At 39.5% G+C, this 18,056-nt stretch overlaps 2 protein-coding genes across 3 annotated transcripts in view; both read left to right on the top strand.

Moving 5' to 3' along the window:
* smurf2 (SMAD specific E3 ubiquitin protein ligase 2) overlaps positions 1–10,120 on the top strand; it is a 47,478-nt gene extending 37,358 nt beyond the window's left edge. The window contains exons 13-20 of the mRNA XM_026916421.3: positions 1,234–1,337; positions 1,746–1,860; positions 2,668–2,846; positions 3,499–3,636; positions 4,697–4,817; positions 4,967–5,168; positions 7,088–7,163; positions 7,282–10,120. Of these exons, the coding sequence (XP_026772222.1) occupies positions 1,234–1,337; positions 1,746–1,860; positions 2,668–2,846; positions 3,499–3,636; positions 4,697–4,817; positions 4,967–5,168; positions 7,088–7,163; positions 7,282–7,381 (1,035 nt within the window). The 3' untranslated portion in view covers positions 7,382–10,120. The remainder of the gene's footprint in view (positions 1–1,233; positions 1,338–1,745; positions 1,861–2,667; positions 2,847–3,498; positions 3,637–4,696; positions 4,818–4,966; positions 5,169–7,087; positions 7,164–7,281) is intronic.
* A 1,401-nt stretch (positions 10,121–11,521) lies between these two features.
* ddx5 (DEAD (Asp-Glu-Ala-Asp) box helicase 5) lies at positions 11,522–18,016 on the top strand. Of its 2 annotated transcripts, none has more exons than XM_026916466.3 (13): positions 11,522–11,712; positions 12,394–12,580; positions 13,964–14,060; positions 14,155–14,288; positions 14,367–14,432; positions 14,515–14,656; positions 14,736–14,896; positions 15,164–15,336; positions 15,534–15,644; positions 15,727–15,788; positions 15,890–15,949; positions 16,894–17,128; positions 17,310–17,571. In XM_026916466.3, exons 1-13 carry the CDS (start codon positions 11,672–11,674, stop codon positions 17,341–17,343), a joined length of 1,503 nt encoding a protein of 500 aa, XP_026772267.1. In that variant the 5' UTR covers positions 11,522–11,671; the 3' UTR covers positions 17,344–17,571. The 2 variants fall into 2 exon arrangements, with proteins under 2 accessions (XP_026772267.1, XP_026772266.1); XM_026916465.3 differs by having other exon boundaries at positions 11,523–11,712; positions 16,894–17,115; positions 17,310–18,016.
* The last annotated feature ends 40 nt before the right edge of the window (positions 18,017–18,056 follow it).

Below are 18,056 nucleotides of genomic sequence, written 5' to 3' on the forward strand. Positions count from 1 at the left end.
CAGCAACCCAAGCAAGGCTAAGATATGCAACAGTAATTTGTTCAGGCTAAGAGCCTATCACTGCATGATCTTTGCAAATATTTGGGAAGAGAATAATTAGAACTCAATAATACACGGTGGAACGCAGCTGGAGAAATTAGGGGAGAGCGACGAGGAGGAAGCCTGTGTGCTCTGCCACTCACTGATAGAGCCTAGCTGTGAGCCAAGAGCTGTCACAAGAGTGTGATATCTGCAGTGCTGCGACATGCTGTCAGCTTTTTCCTTCTATCCACATGTTTTGACAGCAAAGAGGGAGCAAGGTTATGTCTGTTATTTTGTTTTGTTTAGCCCCTTATAAAACTATTTGCTTACATTTTCCTGCCTGTCTCTGCTGGCTCACACTCCCCACCTGCAAAACTCCAGATTAAGACAGCAAATAGAACTCCACCAGCTATTTTAATCACAGATAAACAAGCCTGGACACTTGCCTTGTTATTAATCCTTTCATCCGCTAATGAAAATGTCCTCAGTGCACCAGCTGCACTTATTTATGTGGCTGAACTCATGGGAAGGACGCACTAGACTGGTGGCCATTAACTCTACCATTGTGATGGACAGCCATGGACATCTTGTCCCTAACTATGAAGCCGCTCCGGTTTGTTTTTGAGCTTTGTGAGCGTGCACTCTTGCCTCCACAGCTTGAAGTGATTTTGTCTGAGTTTGTGCTCATCCGTCTTTATGGGCGTGTGCGGCTGTTTCTGTTGCAGCATTCCTGCATTCCTTTGCGTTCCCTCCAGAGCTAGAAAGGTATGCAGGGCTGCAGGAGACAGCATGGACCCCTAGAGGAAAGTCTGTCTGTCTGTCTCTGTGTCCGCATTTGCATGTGCATATGTCAGCGTGCGCTTGTTTGCTCATGTAAAAATGGACGAGTTTGTTTTTCCTGGGGTTTTAAATCAGAGGTAATTATTTACTGCCCTCTAACGGCATGTGTCCATTTGCTAATTTTGCCACACCAGCTCTTTCTGGTCACCATCTGTGGACATTTCTGCAACTTGTCTGTGGTTTGGTTGTGGTAAATTAAAATCTTAGCCTTTGTGATGAACACCATTGTCTGATTGGCTGAACACAATGTAGCACACATTTGCATAAATTCGAGGTTCAGTGAACTTCTGTAGCCACACAGATTTCCCAAGTGGATACTGTAAGAGTGAAATACTCTGAGATGTTTGCAATTCTCCCCTGTGCCCCATACAGGAGTCATACAGGCAGGTGATGAAGATGAGGCCAAAAGACCTGTGGAAGAGACTGATGGTGAAGTTCAGAGGAGAAGAAGGGCTGGATTATGGCGGCGTAGCAAGGTATCATAACCTTAACCTGAAACATGTTTATTCTACTAATCAGCTAAGGCAATGGCTGTTTTTTTCTTGAGGCATAAAATTTTCATAAAAGCCAAATTTTCTGAGTAAAAGTGTTCTTTTAGTATTATCAGATCGTCAAAGACAAGAGGTTAATCCTTAATGTGTGCACTTATACTGAGTCATTTAATCCATTTGGTTCACCTGTTTGTGTAGAATTCATTTGAGCACAGTCCCTCTGCTGGTTACACACTGATATTACACAATGAGGTTGCAATGCTAGCAGAATTTATATTGCAAACTGAACTACGTAACATTTCGTTCCTCTGTATTGTGGGAAGTGAAAAACTGGTGCCTTCGTTCGGAGTGGTGCAAGGTTACAATGTCTGCTTTGTGTTTGTGTGTTCCTAGAGAGTGGTTATACCTTCTGTCTCATGAGATGTTGAACCCATACTATGGACTCTTCCAGTATTCACGTGATGACATTTACACGCTACAGATCAACCCTGACTCTGCTGTCAACCCGGTACATAACACTTTCCACTGTAAAGCTTCATATGAGGTTAAAACATCAAAATGATGATAACTGCGGAATGTCAGACTGAGTGCCAAGCTAAAATGGTAACAGAATTTAGGCATGGTTTTCTATGATGAATGTATATCACAAATGCAAAATGATAATTTAACTAATAATAAAATAATTGCTTGATAGCTTTTTTGATGTATGTTCTGTTGTATGACTTTTTTTTAATTAATCATTACTTGCTTCTCCTTTCCATAATTTTTCACGTCTATCCTCAGCATTATTACAGTTCAACATACTAAAGAAACATCAAACACTAAGCTGGCGCAAAAGTGTCGGTTGATTGTAGTCTCCATCATTGATCAAAACGAAGATGTCAGACATGCAAGAATATAAACGTTTACAAATAGTGTCAGAACAGTAACTGTAATTGTGCATAATCATGATATACTGTAATTCAGTTATAAAGAAAAAAGAGAACTAAAATAATAAGAACTTGTTCTTCACAATAAATCTCATAAATTCTGAAGGTGGCAGTGTAGGTTTTGATTAAAACTGGCCTGAAATGGAATATTGTTGAAAGTTATTGACTGTATGATGACAGTGTTCAGAGCAAAACTTGTTAACATTCTTTACTGGATACTATTATTTATATACATCACAAGGATGATGGACACTGTTTTGGCTTATCCATCATTGCTTTTAAAATTTGGTAAATGATAGAAAAAACTCAGTTAATACAGTTCTAGTGTGTACTTTATTTTCCACTGTAAATACCACTTATTGACTGTAGAACTGTTTTCGTTTTAGGAACACTTGTCCTATTTTCACTTTGTGGGCCGCATAATGGGTATGGCCGTGTTCCACGGTCACTACATTGACGGCGGCTTCACTCTACCCTTCTACAAGCAGCTGCTGGGCAAACCCATCACTCTGGATGACATGGAGTCTGTGGATCCTGATCTCCACAATAGTCTTGTCTGGATCCTGTGAGTGCACTTTGATTCCTGCACAAGCTGGACACCAGTTCAGTTAAATAAATAGCTTGTGATATAAAAATAAATATGACATTTCTAAGCATTTAGAATTGTTTTAAGCTATTACTTTAATATGAGAATTATTGGAGCTCTTGGTAAATATACCAGGGTATAAAAGGATCTGAATAAATCTCTTTGGGATTAATTAGCTTAATCTCTTAATCTGTTTTTTATTTTCTTAAAGGAAATTTGTTTTAATTTAAAGAATAAATGAGTAAATTAAAGATTTTACTCAATTTCAGTGTGAGATTAAGCTAATTTAACACAGACCTTTTTTCACAACCTTTTTAACCATCTTTTCTAAAGGTGCAAGTAATTCTGGAGCTGGCTATATTTAAATGGAATTCATTTGTGGGAAGCTTGGCAGACCATAGAGGCTGAAATTATTTATTCAAAATATGGAGCAAGCAAGAATTTTTCCTGGTTTGATGAGCTTTAAATAAAAAAATTGACCTAGGGTGACAATGACACATTGCACTTTGGCTGTTATTCATCCTTCAACATAAAAAAAAAATAAATAAATAAAAAATAAATCACAGCCAAGTACTTAACATATTTCTTAAACATTTTCTAGTGAATGCCTTTTTTTTTTCTTTGTTCTTAGTGACAACGACATCACAGGGGTGTTAGACCACACATTCTGTGTAGAACACAATGCATATGGAGAGATCATTCAGCATGAGCTCAAACCCAACGGCAAGAGCATTCCAGTCACTCAGGACACCAAGAAGGAATACGTCAGGTATGTTTTATAATTTCGCATCTCCTATACACAAATTGAACTTCCGAAACACTGCAGACAAGGTAAACGTCCATTAGGACTGTCACTATCGATTATATTGGTAAGCGAATAATCTGAAGATTATTTTGACGATTAATCCTGTAGTTGGATTTTTTAAAAAAAATTCATAATAAAAATAGACTTAAGTGAACTTATTGTTTAATAATTATTTGATTTCACCAAACTGTATATAATGTGAAATGTTCTATCACTCAATATTTGATATTTGACCACTGTTTTACAATAGAAATGCTCCAGTGATTATAATTCCTTGCTTTGTGTGATGAGTAACCATGGAAATATGCAAATGCAGAGCAGGAGTTATGACCTTATTATGAAACATACGATGAACAGTAATGTGCACATTTGGAAAAATATTGATGTATTCACCATTTTCTTCACATTAGGTCAGAGATAGTTATCATTTCTATCTACTTTCTATTAAACTGTGTGCTCAGATGGGTGTTTAAGGAGTGAAAAACTCTTTAATAATGAGATGAGCAAATATATCATACACATCACACACATCGTACATATCATACACGTCATTTTTGGGCTTGTGCTTAAAACGGGTGTGCAGGTTAAGATTCATTCAGAATTATTCAAATCTATCTAGCAGTGAATTTACCGTGCTGTGTCTGGCAGCAGCTCTGTGAAACCTGGATGTCACCTCTTCAGGTGCTGCAGCGCTGAAGATGTGCTGTTATGGTATTTGAGTTCATTTTTGCAGTGACAGCAGACAACAACTTTGTTTTTCACATCGAAAGTAAAGTTCTCCCACATAGCTGACATTCTTTGTCATCTGTTGCATGGACCCTCGTCCGTGCAGTGCCGTGCCTCTGCCATTTTGCCGAATACATGAAATGGTAAATTGTAATGGAGGACTTTTTTTTTTTTAAATCGGGTACTCGAATTTAATGGAGTAATCATGATGGTGGTAACGTCCATTATTCTCACACCTCATACACACTCACTCACACCACAGTGTGATGCTGATGTCATGTCTATGGTCATCATTCAGGCTTTATGTGAACTGGCGCTTCCTGAGAGGCATCGAGGCTCAGTTTCTAGCCCTGCAGAAAGGCTTTAACGAGGTCATACCACAACATCTGCTCAAAGCCTTTGACGAGAAAGAGCTGGAGGTACTGGAATGATAAATTCATTTATTCCTTTATTCCAGTGAAATTGTAAGCAATGTGATATGTTTATATGATTTAACTACAAGTTTTCTCTGCATGTCAGCCTCACTCGGCTCTTATATAACCATGACTTCCTCCTTGCCCTCTTCCAGCTCATTGTGTGCGGCCTGGGAAAGATCGATGTTAACGACTGGAAGTCCAACACACGGTTGAAGCACTGCACCCCTGACAGCAACATTGTGAAGTGGTTCTGGCGTGCTGTTGAGTCATTTGATGAAGAGCGCAGAGCTCGACTGTTGCAGTTTGTCACCGGCTCGTCCAGAGTGCCGCTGCAGGGTTTCAAAGCCCTACAAGGTACATTAGCTCCATCTATTTTGTCCCTAGTGGTATCAGCAGAACATAGCTGCATAAGCTAACAGAGTAACACTACTGCCTATTCTGAAGACAAATAGACAGATGCTAGTGGCAACTACAGGGTGCTCTAATATTTGGTAAATCTAAGGACAGATGGAGAGCAGGACTGTGCACAGATGGGCTGTGAACATGCTTGTGTTACCATGTGTATATACCATGTTGTGGTATTATGCTTTCTTGATTGTGGCGTGATTGTTTATTTTTATATTCACCATATAAAATATTTACACTGACCATCTACATGTTTCATGTGTAAGGAATAAACCATGACAGGGTGTGCTGTTAGGAAAATAATAAAACATAGGGTGGTTTGATGCCATCGCATGTGCCCATATATTTTATTCTTCTTATACCACAGCAATTTGCCAACAATTACAATTATTATTAATTAGAAGATGACACATTATACGTTTTAACTGTTTATGGTCGTTCACAACCTTTTTTGGGCCCTGTCTTTTGGTGCCCCCTTTTTTAAGGGCCTAAAATCCACATGGACCAACCGAATCCATGCAAGAAATCATAAGGTTCAGTAAGTCAGCTTTTTGAGTAAATTGGACTACAGCTTGATAACATTGATTGCCATGCGGTGGCCATGTCATCTACAAATCTTAACGTTTTTCATAATTAGTGAGATTCACTCTCTACTGAGTAGTTTGTCACCAGTTTCTGAGGGTTTTTGATTTGAGATGCTGATCATGACAACAGTCACATTGACGGCGAAAATTTTTTAAAGAGAAATGGAGCTTGTCAGTCTGTTTAGTGATTTCATGTATAATAACGTTAAACATTACAGTTCGATTTGGAAACAAGATGGACAGGGATGTTTTTGGCTCTGAGATGCCATCTAGTGGACACTGCTTTTAATCCTCCAGATGTACATAAGATACACAAGCAAGTATGTGAACAATGCTACTTGTAGCAGCTGTGTGCAAGCATGTATGCATGGTGAAAGAAGTTTTTTTTTTATGTGCAAAAACATGAATAGTGTCCTTGTGGCCAATTTGAGTGAGCCATTTTAGTGAAATCTATCAGCCAGCACTGTCACAGCTGCTGTTATAGAAAATTAATCAACACTTTCTGACCAATCAGAATCCAGAATTGAACAGTGCTGTGGTATAAAAGAGGTTTAGATTAATTACAGAGAGCAAGTTAACAATCAGTGGTATCAGAACATCAGAACTGCTGTACAGTAGCAAGTAGCTCATTGGATGTCGGCTTGTTACGTGTGTTTTTTCCTCGAAATCCTAGTTAAATGATTTTTCTGTTAACAGTGAAATAAAAAATTATAGCAACAATTTTATTTCGTTTATATTATATTGTATCATGTGTCCTGAAAATGTCTTTAAGTACACTATATGGCCGAAAGTTTTCTGGACACCTGATTATGACATTCATATGTACTTGATTATCCCATTCCAGATTTAGTCCCCCTTTACTTTTAGAATAACCTCCACTCTTCTGGGAAGGCTTTCCACTAGATTTTGGCGCATTGCTGTGGGGGTTTGTGCTTATTCAGCTACACGAACATTAGTGAGGTCAAGCACTGATGTTGGATGAGAAGGCCGGGCATGCAGTCGGCATGCCAGTTCATCCCAAAGGTGTTCAGTGGGGTTGAGGTTGGGGCTCTGTGCAGGGAAATTGTAATGTTAAAGCATACAGTGATATTCTAGACAATTGTATGCTTTCAGCTCTGTGGCAACAGTTTGGGAAAAGCCCACATATGGGTGTGATGTACAGGTGTCCACAAACTTTTGGCCATATAGTGTATCATGCTGTTTCTATTTTTTTGCTATTTTTTCAGGCGTTTTAATAATATTTCTCTGTGTGTTTTCTCTTGCTCATGTGTTTGGGGGGTCCAGGAGCTGCAGGCCCACGTCTGTTCACCATCCATCAGATTGATGCCAGTACTGATAACCTGCCCAAGGCTCACACATGGTGAGTGAATATTTAAAATCTTGACTTTTAGGTGGCAAATTATGTATGATTATACATCCAGTCCCTTTATTTCCCACAGTCAGTTATTTAATTTGTCGCATTTCTCTGTTCTGTACAGCTTCAACCGCATTGACATTCCTCCATACGAGCACTACGACAAGCTCTATGACAAACTCCTGACGGCCATAGAAGAGACCTGTGGCTTTGCTGTCGAGTGATTCCTGCCACTAGAGGGCATGTGAAGGGAGGAAAGCTGTTTTTGTGGAAGGAGTATACCGGTCACTCTGCACCCTTTGGGTGTGGCGTATGGGCCAGTAGCACTGCCCCTGTTATCAGGAGAAGGGACAGAACTAGGAATAGGTTGTTGAGGATGGAACATTTTGGTTTCGCTTCTTCCCTGCATATTTTTTTTTTATTGAAGAATGGACTTCATTTTTCAGCTGCTAGTAACTCTCTGACTTTATACCTTTTTTTGAAACATGCGAAAATGTTGACTCTTCCTCTTTTTTCTTTTTCTTTTTTTTTTAAGCATTAAGGGAAAAAAAAGACACAGACAGTATTTCATGTAGCGTCTGTCCCAACTGACTGAGGAAAAGAGAGACGCCGGTGGAGTACCAGCAGAACATTGCTGCGTAAGCATACAGAGTAGCACTACTGCCCATTCTGGCAAAAAGAAATATGCCAGTGGCAGCTACATCTGTAGTTCAATGTGTTGTGCTCAAATATCTTGTTGCACAGCGGACATTTGGGGCCCTGTGATGAAGGCAGTCAGAATATATGTCCTGCTGGCCACTTTTAAGCCCCCAAACTATTTAAAATACATGTGCTCCATTCCCTAAAACCAGTCTCAGCAGCAGTCTTACGTACAAGCTTCTTTAATAGAACAAATGAATGATTTGATTAGGTTGGTAGTCCGGTGTTATTTTTATGTGATGCAGGCTGGAAAAATGGAGCAGTTAAAAAAAAAAAAAAAAAACAGGTAAAAAGATATGCAGACTGATGACAAATGATTAAACTACAGTGTCTTTACCTACATGTTTCTGGAACAGTACTTGGGGATGAACATTTTTCCAAAAACTATTCACTCCATTAATGTATTGATGATGGAGATGGAGAGTGCTGTCTAACACTCTGCTATAGGTTAAAATGTGTGGTTACGAATGCCACAGCATATTATTTTTATCTTCTTCAAGCCATTCAGTGTCCTCTCATGAACTGCGGAGTGGGGCGGGATCATCCTGGAAGAGACAATTCCCATCAGGTTAGAAATGTTTCATCAGAGGATAAAGGGAATCAGAATCACTTTATTGATTTGCAGTAATGCTTCCCTCACAAACCATGCCAGGAAAACATCCCTCAGCATAACAGAGCCAATGTTTTTTTTTCTTTGTCATCTGCCTGTAGATGTATCATTTATTACCCATACTCCAGAAACCGCTGTCGTTGCAAAAATGAAGTAGAATATGTGCATTGCATTGTCATCGACGACTACCAGGTGACTTTTATTGTGGCTATTTAAAAAAGCTGAATGTTTTTAAAGAACTTATTTTTAGCGGCATTAAGTTTTTGAATTAATGATTTTACTCCATCAAAGGTGGATCTCCTAAGGCCTAACCAAATGTGTATGTATGCAGATGCATATGTAGGAGCATGCTGATGAGGTGGTAGATGTATTTCTTTTTGTGTCCTTCAGTCATGGAATCTTAGTTATGTACAGACCTGTGTTTTGACAAAGCCCACCTAAAAATAAAACTCAAGTGTTTGGATTAGACAGATTGGGTCAGCTGAATACTAACACTAACTTTGCCTACTTTGACCCATGATCTTAAATGGGGTAGTTTTAATTCATAATTCAAAATTCCATCCTCATGTCCTTCTGAATAGCTTTATCAGTTTGAGCTGCAAGTGGACAATTAATGATGCTTAAAGATGATGAGTAATGAAGTATTTTTAGAATCATGTAATTAAAAAGTTAGGGTTGATATCAGTCATGTAATTTTTGAAAAAAAAAAAAAAAAAGTGTCAGTGATTAAATATAAAAGATAAATATTAACAGTATACCGGAATGCCTCAGAAGCATGTCCCTTGTACCATTTGTATTCTTTTAAACGTGTAGCTTCAAATATAGTGCAACGCTTTTATTCCAGAGTCATTATAGGATTCCCAAGCAACATTTTTGATTCTTATATAATGGGTTAAATTTTGTATCTTCTTTAACAAAACATCATCATATTTATTTTATTTTATAAGCTCGTATAGATGGTTGAATGAAATGCTCCTTGTCTATAGCAATCCTCTATGACCATGGACTGTTGTTAAAAATTTGCATATGCTGAAAATGAATTACACTTCTTCTTGTATCACTTTTTTATAGACTGAGTGTGTGTGTGGGGGGAGTGAAAAAGAAAATAAGCCTCTGGGTAAATCAATTGAAATATCCTGAGAAGGTGCTTTGTACAGTAATAGAATATTGTCCTTATACAGCTATGTGGATCACAAAATGTCATATATCTTTAACTTAAATAGAAAGATGTAAAAGAAAAAAAATACATTGGGGAAAAGTACATTTTGCACACACGCAGACTGTAATTGCTGTAAATAATAGGCAAAATCTATTTACCAAACTCTTTATGAATGGACTGATTTTTTTTTTTAAATAATTCGTTTACTCTCAAGTCCAGTGCACACATACAGATTCTCTCCTTTGGTCTTTTCTCTCTCCTTCTCTTTCTCTCACTGTTTTGTTGTACAGCTGCCTCTAGGAAGTTGGACTGGACATTGTATTGCTCTGTTAAAATGTGAGAGGCATCTCTAGCTTATTTCAGCATGACTCACTAGCAGGTCTATATCTCATAGTTGACAGGTGCAATTTGTTTAATGTAACATCTTTTTTGTAAGAGTATTTTATTTTTGTGTGTAATTAGTTCTGATTAAAAACTGGCCTTTGGCACCAATAATTGTCTGTATCTTCCTCTGTGTGTATGTGTGTATGGAGATTCAGTAATGTTCCAAAAACGGCACAATCTCAAGGGTCTTTTTTTAAGTATCAGCCATAAGAGTACATGAGCATTGGATGATCTCTGATCACGACGGCCTATTGTAATTTAGATCAGGGTGTTTAAATGTGCCATATTTCAGTAGGCTGGGACAAAGAAAGCAATTGCCTTTGTTTGAATAATAAAGGATGTTTCCTTTGTTTTGAGAGAGAGGAAGAGGAGTGTGAATAGCCCCTAGTGAATTGTTACAGAGACAGGTGGCAGCCAGTTTTGAGAATGGGTTATCTAAAGACCATTTAAGACAAAGGACGAAGTACAGAAACACATTAAGTGTGTAGACTACAAAAAGATTTTACGCTGTATCCAAAGACTGTAATGTAACTTTAATATTGGACATAATGCACTCTAAAGGTAAAGACTATGGTGTTCATAATAAATATCCTTTTAGCACACACAGTACTTTTTGACTTTAATAGTATACAGTTGTAAAAGAGTAATGATTTATAATCTCACTATCTGGTGTCACTCAGAAGAGGATGGGTTCCCGTTTGAGTCTGGTTTCTCTCAAGGTTTCTTCATCATGTCCTCTGAGAGATTTTCTTTGCCACACTCACATCTGGCTTGCTCACATCTAAATCTGGATTTCTGTAAAGCTGCTTTGTGACAATGTCTGTTGTGCTGTTCAATGCCAGTTGCATAGAATGAAATGTCCATCTGACATGTCCATCTGTTCAATTCATAGTCGTGAAACAAAATGTGCGAACTGTCCAAAGCTAGATCAAGCAGTCAGCTGCATTATGGAATTTCAAGTTAAGTGATATGGTCTGACACTTGCTCACTTCAAGTTCATTTCTTTAGTTATGATTATTCATATTACTGCTAACAGATTACAGCTAAAGTGTGTTTGTTTGTTTGTTTGGTTTTTTGGGGGGAGGGGTGGGGCTGGTGGTTATTCTCTTCCTAAAGGGGTTTTACTAGAAACACTATCTGAAAGGGAAGCACTGCTTTAAGAACATTTGAGAGTTCTCTCAGAAGAATAAATCAGAGAAGGCTTCTGGGATTAATTCATTAGAACAGAGGGGCCTATATTTCTGGAGATATTTTAAAAATCACTGGCTGTAAAGAGATTGGGGAAGGGCTGTATTTTGTGTTCAAATTATTTAAAAATATGTCTATATGTTTTGAATAATAACACATGAGTCATTAATATTGCTCAGTGAAATGAAAGGACTTTCATATAGTCATTCGTTAATCAGATCAGTTCATATGACGGATAGGGCAGGGTTTACTGAAACCGGAAGTAGTCCACAGCATGTGAATACCAGTGACGTATTTTCCAAGATGTCATTTCCTGTTGGTATATAACTCCAACGAGGGTTCTTTATTACCGGCATTGAGGACGCCATCACTGCCGGTACAGGAAGGAGTGGGGCCAAATTAATCTTATAATAGTCTTTTAAATTTTTTTTATTTATTAGAGTATTCATTTGTAAAAACCTCGTTAATTACAAAATGCCCGGGTATTCCGACAGAGACCGCAGCCGCGACAGAAGGTAAGGTTTTCTCCCTCGTCCTGCTTCACCAGCTTAGTAACCTGAAATTTTAATTTGAAATGTATTATTTTTTTTTAAGTCTACAAGCTTGATTTTAAACAACAACGAAATCGAAAATGAGGAGATATGTGTTTAATTCCGCTTCATATTAGCTAACGTTAGCTTCATAGCCATTCTAGCTAGCTAACATTATGGCCCCTCTTCTTTAAATTAATTAATTAAATTTTTTTGCTATGCGGTAAGTTTATAGATGACGGAACATTAATGTGATTATTTTGCTCGTATTAAGTGTTTGACTCGAATGTACTGCTCGGTATGCTTGTATTTTTACTGTAAACGCTCTCTAGGCCTCGCCATGTGGCTGAAGCTGCTACTGGTACAAAATGCCGGCCGGCTTTTTCTTTGTTTCCCTGCCGGTAAGAATTAAAATGGCAGCGGCTTAGACCGTGACTCAGACCCTGACCCCATCGTCACCAAGAGCTTGTAACCTCTAGTAATCCTTTGCTCGGTTTATTTTCATGATAAGTCATTGGTGAGAGTTTATAATAAAGCCTAATAAAGGTTAGTGCATGTCGCGTGCGAGTCGCGCCATTGATGAGCTGAGCGCGCGGCGTGTTTATGAAGTGCACGTTATTAAACTAGAGGAAGTAAAGCGCGCGCGTGTGTGTTTGTGTGTTGCAGCAATTATGGCAACAGTTACAGCAACGGGCCTCCGCGCTTTGGTGGGAGTCGAAGTGGTCCATCGGCCGGGAAGAAGTTCGGCAGTCCGGGAGACAGACTGCGCAAGAAACACTGGAACCTGGACGAGCTGCCCAAATTCGAGAAGAACTTTTACCAGGAGCACCCGGATGTAGCGCGCAGGTCACCGGTACTGAACACCAGTCTGTTATTCTGTTAGGATTCATTAATGCTCATAAACATCACAAAATATAAAGAGGGGACTGATTTGGGGGACCCTAATAATTCCCTCTGGTGATCCTTTTTTTATATATATATATATATATATATATATATATATATATATATATATATATATATATATATATATATATATATATATATATATAGTGATCTATCTATCATGTGCAAATGATTATATACATATATACAGTACTGTGCAAAAGTCTTAGGCACATGCAAAGAAATTCTGTAGAGCAAAGATGCCTTCAAAAATACTATAAAAAGCAGCAAACAGTAATAAATGAAACAAAGTCAATATTTGGTGGGTTGATCCTTTGCTTAAACTGTACAATTTGTGCAGTTTTATAAGGAAATGAGCTGTACGTTTTACTGAGCATCTTGCAGAAACAGCCACAGTTCTTCTGGAGACTTAGACTTTGTCACACATGCTTCTAATTTTTTGCAGCAAAATCCAGCAGCCTTCATTATGTTTTTTTGTCTGAAAAGTGTCTCTTATGAAATATGCTGCTTTCTTTACTGACATACAAAAATTTTTCTGTAACGTTTAATTTTGTGCTGGGAAACTAATGTTTGAAAATCTAAAATGTTTTTGTACTGAATCAATAATGTAGAAGTCATAAAATAAAAAGTTTGTGCTAAAAAATAGGGCACCTAAGACTTTTGCACAGTACTGTATATCATTTGCACATGGGTTTGTTGTCAACTCGGGGATCGACAGATCACAAGCCCAGGTGGTGTTAGTCATGTACACTTTCTTCCAAGCTTTTTTTTCTTCATGAAGTCTCTATACATGCACAATGAGAAGCCAGGTTAAGATCAAACATTCAGATAAAACAATTACATTCATTTTTGGAATTATCAGGCAGGAATTAAAGTTGTGATTGCTTGGACTAATCCTATTGCAGATATGCACCAATCATTTGAGCCAGTTGACTTGTTGGTTCAACACACCATACCTAATTTGCGTAAACTAGAGGGAACCTCGATTCATATGTCACTTGTTGCATTGTTGCTAGCTAGTGTGAATGCAGGGGAAGTCTGTATTACTGTACTTACCTAGTGCTCCTTATGTTGTTGCATTACATTGGTTTTCTAGCCTATCCACTTGGGTTTCTAGACAACCTAAACATAGAACTGGGCAACACACTGGAGCTTTCACTTGGCCATTGGGCTAACTAATAAATTTGCGATTTATCCACCCCTGATGGTCAATTTGAACACACTGAAATTCGTCTCCTTGTACTCACCTGGACAGTTATAATCGACTTTAATAGAATTTTTGCTGTTGTATTATGGTCACCCAGAACTCATCATTCTGCTTTACTTGCAGCAAGAAGTTGAGCAGTACAGGAGGAGCAAAGAGATCACAGTCAAAGGGAGAGACTGTCCCAAACCTACAATTAGGTTTCATGAGGCCAACTTTCCCTGTAAGTTGAACACCATATCATTTTAAAAAAAAAAGGCATTGACCTAAAGCTTAAGGTTCTTGGTGGTTTATTTGGTTTTGTTCCTTTTTTGCAGCTTATGTAATGGACGTGATCAATAAAATGAACTGGACTGAACCAACTCCGATTCAATCTCAGGGGTGGCCACTGGCACTCAGTGGCAAAGATATGGTTGGCATTGCCCAGACCGGATCTGGGAAAACGCTTTCGGTAAGAACCTTCTAAACCTGTGCTTATGTTTGCCAGGGCTAAATTGTGTGTGTGAATAACAATATTCTTTCTTTTTAGTATTTGCTTCCTGCTATTGTGCACATAAACCACCAACCATTCCTGGAGCGTGGAGATGGACCCATTGTAAGTGATGGTTTGATCATTCTTTAAATGCTTCTGTCTTTGTCTTTCGGGCTGAGATGCTAAATTGTGGTCTGTTCCTCAGTGCCTGGTGTTGGCTCCCACTCGTGAGTTAGCCCAACAAGTCCAGCAGGTAGCAGTAGACTACGGCAAAGCTTCTCGTCTCAAGTCCACCTGCATCTATGGAGGAGCTCCTAAAGGACCACAGATTCGTGACCTAGAGAGGGGTATGTTTGCTGCTTCCTTTTGTATCTATAAAACTATTGCATCTCTTTCTGTGCTCACCTTCTGTAATGCTTTCTTTAGGGGTTGAGATCTGCATTGCTACTCCAGGGAGGCTTATTGACTTCCTGGAAGCTGGAAAGACAAATCTGCGCAGGTGCACATATCTGGTGCTGGACGAGGCTGACAGAATGCTGGATATGGGCTTTGAACCTCAAATCCGTAAAATTGTTGACCAAATCAGGGTATGATTACAGTTTCAAACTTTATCCTAGGATCTGGGGTGGGAGCGTCATGGAGCATTGAGCCAGATAACGATAACTAGCATTTTGTTCAAAGTGTAGTTGTAGTTTAAGTTATTGTTTTGAGGTAATTTTTTGCACTTTCTGTATGATGTATGCTTCAGCTTTGGTACTAAAGTAATAACCCCATGCCTTTAATTCAGATTGACTGGCTAAAAGGAAAATGCTTATTCTGCCTTGTTAAATCATATTCTCTCATGCACCTTGCAGCCGGACAGACAGACTCTGATGTGGAGCGCTACCTGGCCCAAAGAGGTCCGTCAGCTGGCTGAGGACTTCTTGAAAGATTATGTCCAGATCAATGTGGGAGCTCTGCAGCTCAGTGCCAACCACAACATCCTGCAGATAGTGGATGTATGCAATGATGGAGAGAAGGAGGACAAGTGAGTGGGCCTTTTATTTGGCAGAACAATTTAGTGATCTATAAGTAGATCTGTGTGGTATAACTTACATAACATGGATACTATGTAGTAAGGTGTAGGACCTGTTTACTAATGGCCATGGTGTGTTAAGCTTGAATGTTAAACATTAAATGAGAGATGTTGAACAGTTGCTTTATAAGCTGCTTTTGCTCTTCAAGGTTGCTGCGCCTGCTAGAGGAGATCATGAGCGAGAAGGAGAACAAGACCATCATCTTTGTGGAAACTAAGAGGAGATGCGATGACCTCACGAGGAGGATGCGCAGGGACGGGTAAGTACCTCTTGAGCAGCCTATTAAACTGCAGTGTGTGGATGCCATATAGCACTGAACATCTGTGAATCTTATGTTGCAGGTGGCCTGCAATGGGTATACATGGAGACAAAAGCCAGCAGGAGAGAGACTGGGTGCTCAATGGTACTGCTTTATAACAATGACTTGTCACTGATTGAGTATGTAACAGGCATAACAGGGGCTAGTTGCTGAGGTATTCTTATTTATTTATCCCCCCCCCACAGAATTCAAGTTTGGCAAAGCACCCATTCTAATTGCTACTGACGTGGCATCAAGAGGTCTAGGTATGTATATTTTTGTGCTATTACAGACTCATGAGTGCTGTATTGTTAAATTTTAGTAGTTTTCATGTAGAATTTTAAACTGCTGTCCCTCTCTCTGAGTTATCCCTCACCTAAAGGTGCAGTCTTGGAGGCAGGACCTTGGCATGACGTGACCAGAGTCTCCGGAGGGGTCTGGCACTCCTTTGCTGGAGTTCTGCCTTTTCTGCCAGCCAATCAAATCGTGTACAGAGGTGTTGGGAGTTCTCGGGCCCCTGGTGCACTCGCCAGCCAATGAGGAGCGTGGCATTGTGGGATGGCTGCGGTGGCTCCTATTCTCTTGCTCTTGCATAGCTACAGCTGCAACTGTGGAAAGTTTTTGAGGTCTCACTCGATGGGGCTGCTTCCACACTATTTGGCCTTTGAAATGAGAGCAGCTGTTGGTTATGTGCACGCCTCTGTACTGAATGCGATTCCCAGGCTAGCTGAGGAGTTCCCTCCTGTTCTGGCTTCGATCATGTCGAGTCCTGCCAAAGAGAGACCCTGTCAAGTGACCACTGCTTGACTGGGAAAAACTATGCCTTGTCTAATATTGTAAAATCTGAGCCAGTCTTTCATGGTTAATTTCAAGCAAGATGCAACAATTGGACTTCAGTTGTCCTGAAGTCTGTAGGTAGTGTTTGCATCTGTGTTATGAAGCAAAATGTGCTTTAAGGCCTATTGATGGGAAGCACCTGACTGTCAGTTAAACCTGTGGGGAGATCAGTGTAGTTGCTTCAAGACTCAGCTGGAGAGATTCATGGGACATAACCTTGCTTGACTGTTAAAATTGATGTTAAAATGATCTTTCCAATTTGGTAAGTACATACCTTTCTGTTAATTATTATGTATTAATGTCTCTTTGCTGCTGTGGTGGTGTGCATACTTTGCTCCCTTTCCACCGCACTGCATCACAATCATTCCCACAGATGTCGAGGATGTCAAGTTTGTAATTAATTTCGATTATCCCAACAACTCTGAGGACTACATCCACCGCATTGGCCGCACGGCACGTAGCCAGAAAACTGGAACAGCCTACACCTTCTTCACACCTAACAACTTTAAGCAAGCGCAAGACCTTGTCTCTGTCCTCCGTGAAGCCAACCAGGCCATCAATCCCAAACTCATCCAGATGGCAGAAGACAGAGGAGGTAAATCCAATTGGTGAGATACAGGAACTGTGGCTTGTTTGCAGCCACTTTTCTCCCCTTTTTCAAAGTTTTCCAATTTAGTGGGTTAAGAAGACTTTCCCAGGGTTCTAAAGTGTTTTGTACAAACTATTTTCTACATTTAGTGTCACAATTTGTATTCTTAGATTTAACTTTTCTATTTCATGGTCCTGTAGGTCGTTCAAGGGGCGGTCGAGGTGGCGGGTATAGAGATGATCGCCGGGATCGGTACTCCGGAGGCAGACGGGACTATAACTACAGCCAAGACAGTCGTGGAAGTGATCGCAGTTACGACAATGGACCAAAGAAAGCCTTCAGTAACAAGACACAGAATGGTGCAACATACAGTAATGGGGCCAGCAATTACAATGGAAACAGCAATAATGGCTTTAATGGGGCTTACAATGGACAGTCCAACTTTAATGGCAATCAGGCTGGTAGCTTTGGAAACCAGAGTTTCCAGAACAAGCAGTTTGGTGCCAACCAGGGTACCGCTCAGAATGGTGCAAATCACAACGCACAGTTTCCCTTCAACCCTCAGCAGCAGCCAATGCAGCCCATGATGCCCTTTTCCATGCCCCCTCCTAACTTTCCCTAGATAAACTCACGCACACATCTGTATACGCACAGTATAATTTATTGCCTTGTGTAACTTCCATATTTCATAACTGTTCCATCATGAACAGGATTTGTTTTCCATCTTCGTGTCCTAAAGTCTGCAGTGCAGCAGTAGTGATGGTGCACTTTTGTGGATTATTTTTTTTTTTTTTTTATATTCCATATTACACTTTTTGTACTGGTTTCATCCATTTATTATAAATTTAAACTTTCAGATATTATTCCGGGCCATTACATGGCCCTTAAATAAAACAAAATGCCCACATTGTCTTTGTGATCTTTACTTCTCTGAATGGATCATGTAT

The sequence above is a fragment of the Pangasianodon hypophthalmus genome, chromosome 13 (assembly GCF_027358585.1).
Source record: "Pangasianodon hypophthalmus isolate fPanHyp1 chromosome 13, fPanHyp1.pri, whole genome shotgun sequence".
Taxonomy (NCBI): Eukaryota; Metazoa; Chordata; class Actinopteri; order Siluriformes; family Pangasiidae; genus Pangasianodon; species Pangasianodon hypophthalmus.

Coding starts and splice junctions, on each gene's coding strand:
- ddx5 (XM_026916465.3), top strand. CDS start 11,672: ATGCCCGGGTATTCCGACAGAGACCGCAGCCGCGACAGAAG. Junction 15,950..16,893: donor CGTGGCATCAAGAGGTCTAG/GTATGTATATTT, acceptor TCATTCCCACAG/ATGTCGAGGATGTCAAGTTT. Junction 17,116..17,309: donor GATGGCAGAAGACAGAGGAG/GTAAATCCAATT, acceptor ATGGTCCTGTAG/GTCGTTCAAGGGGCGGTCGA.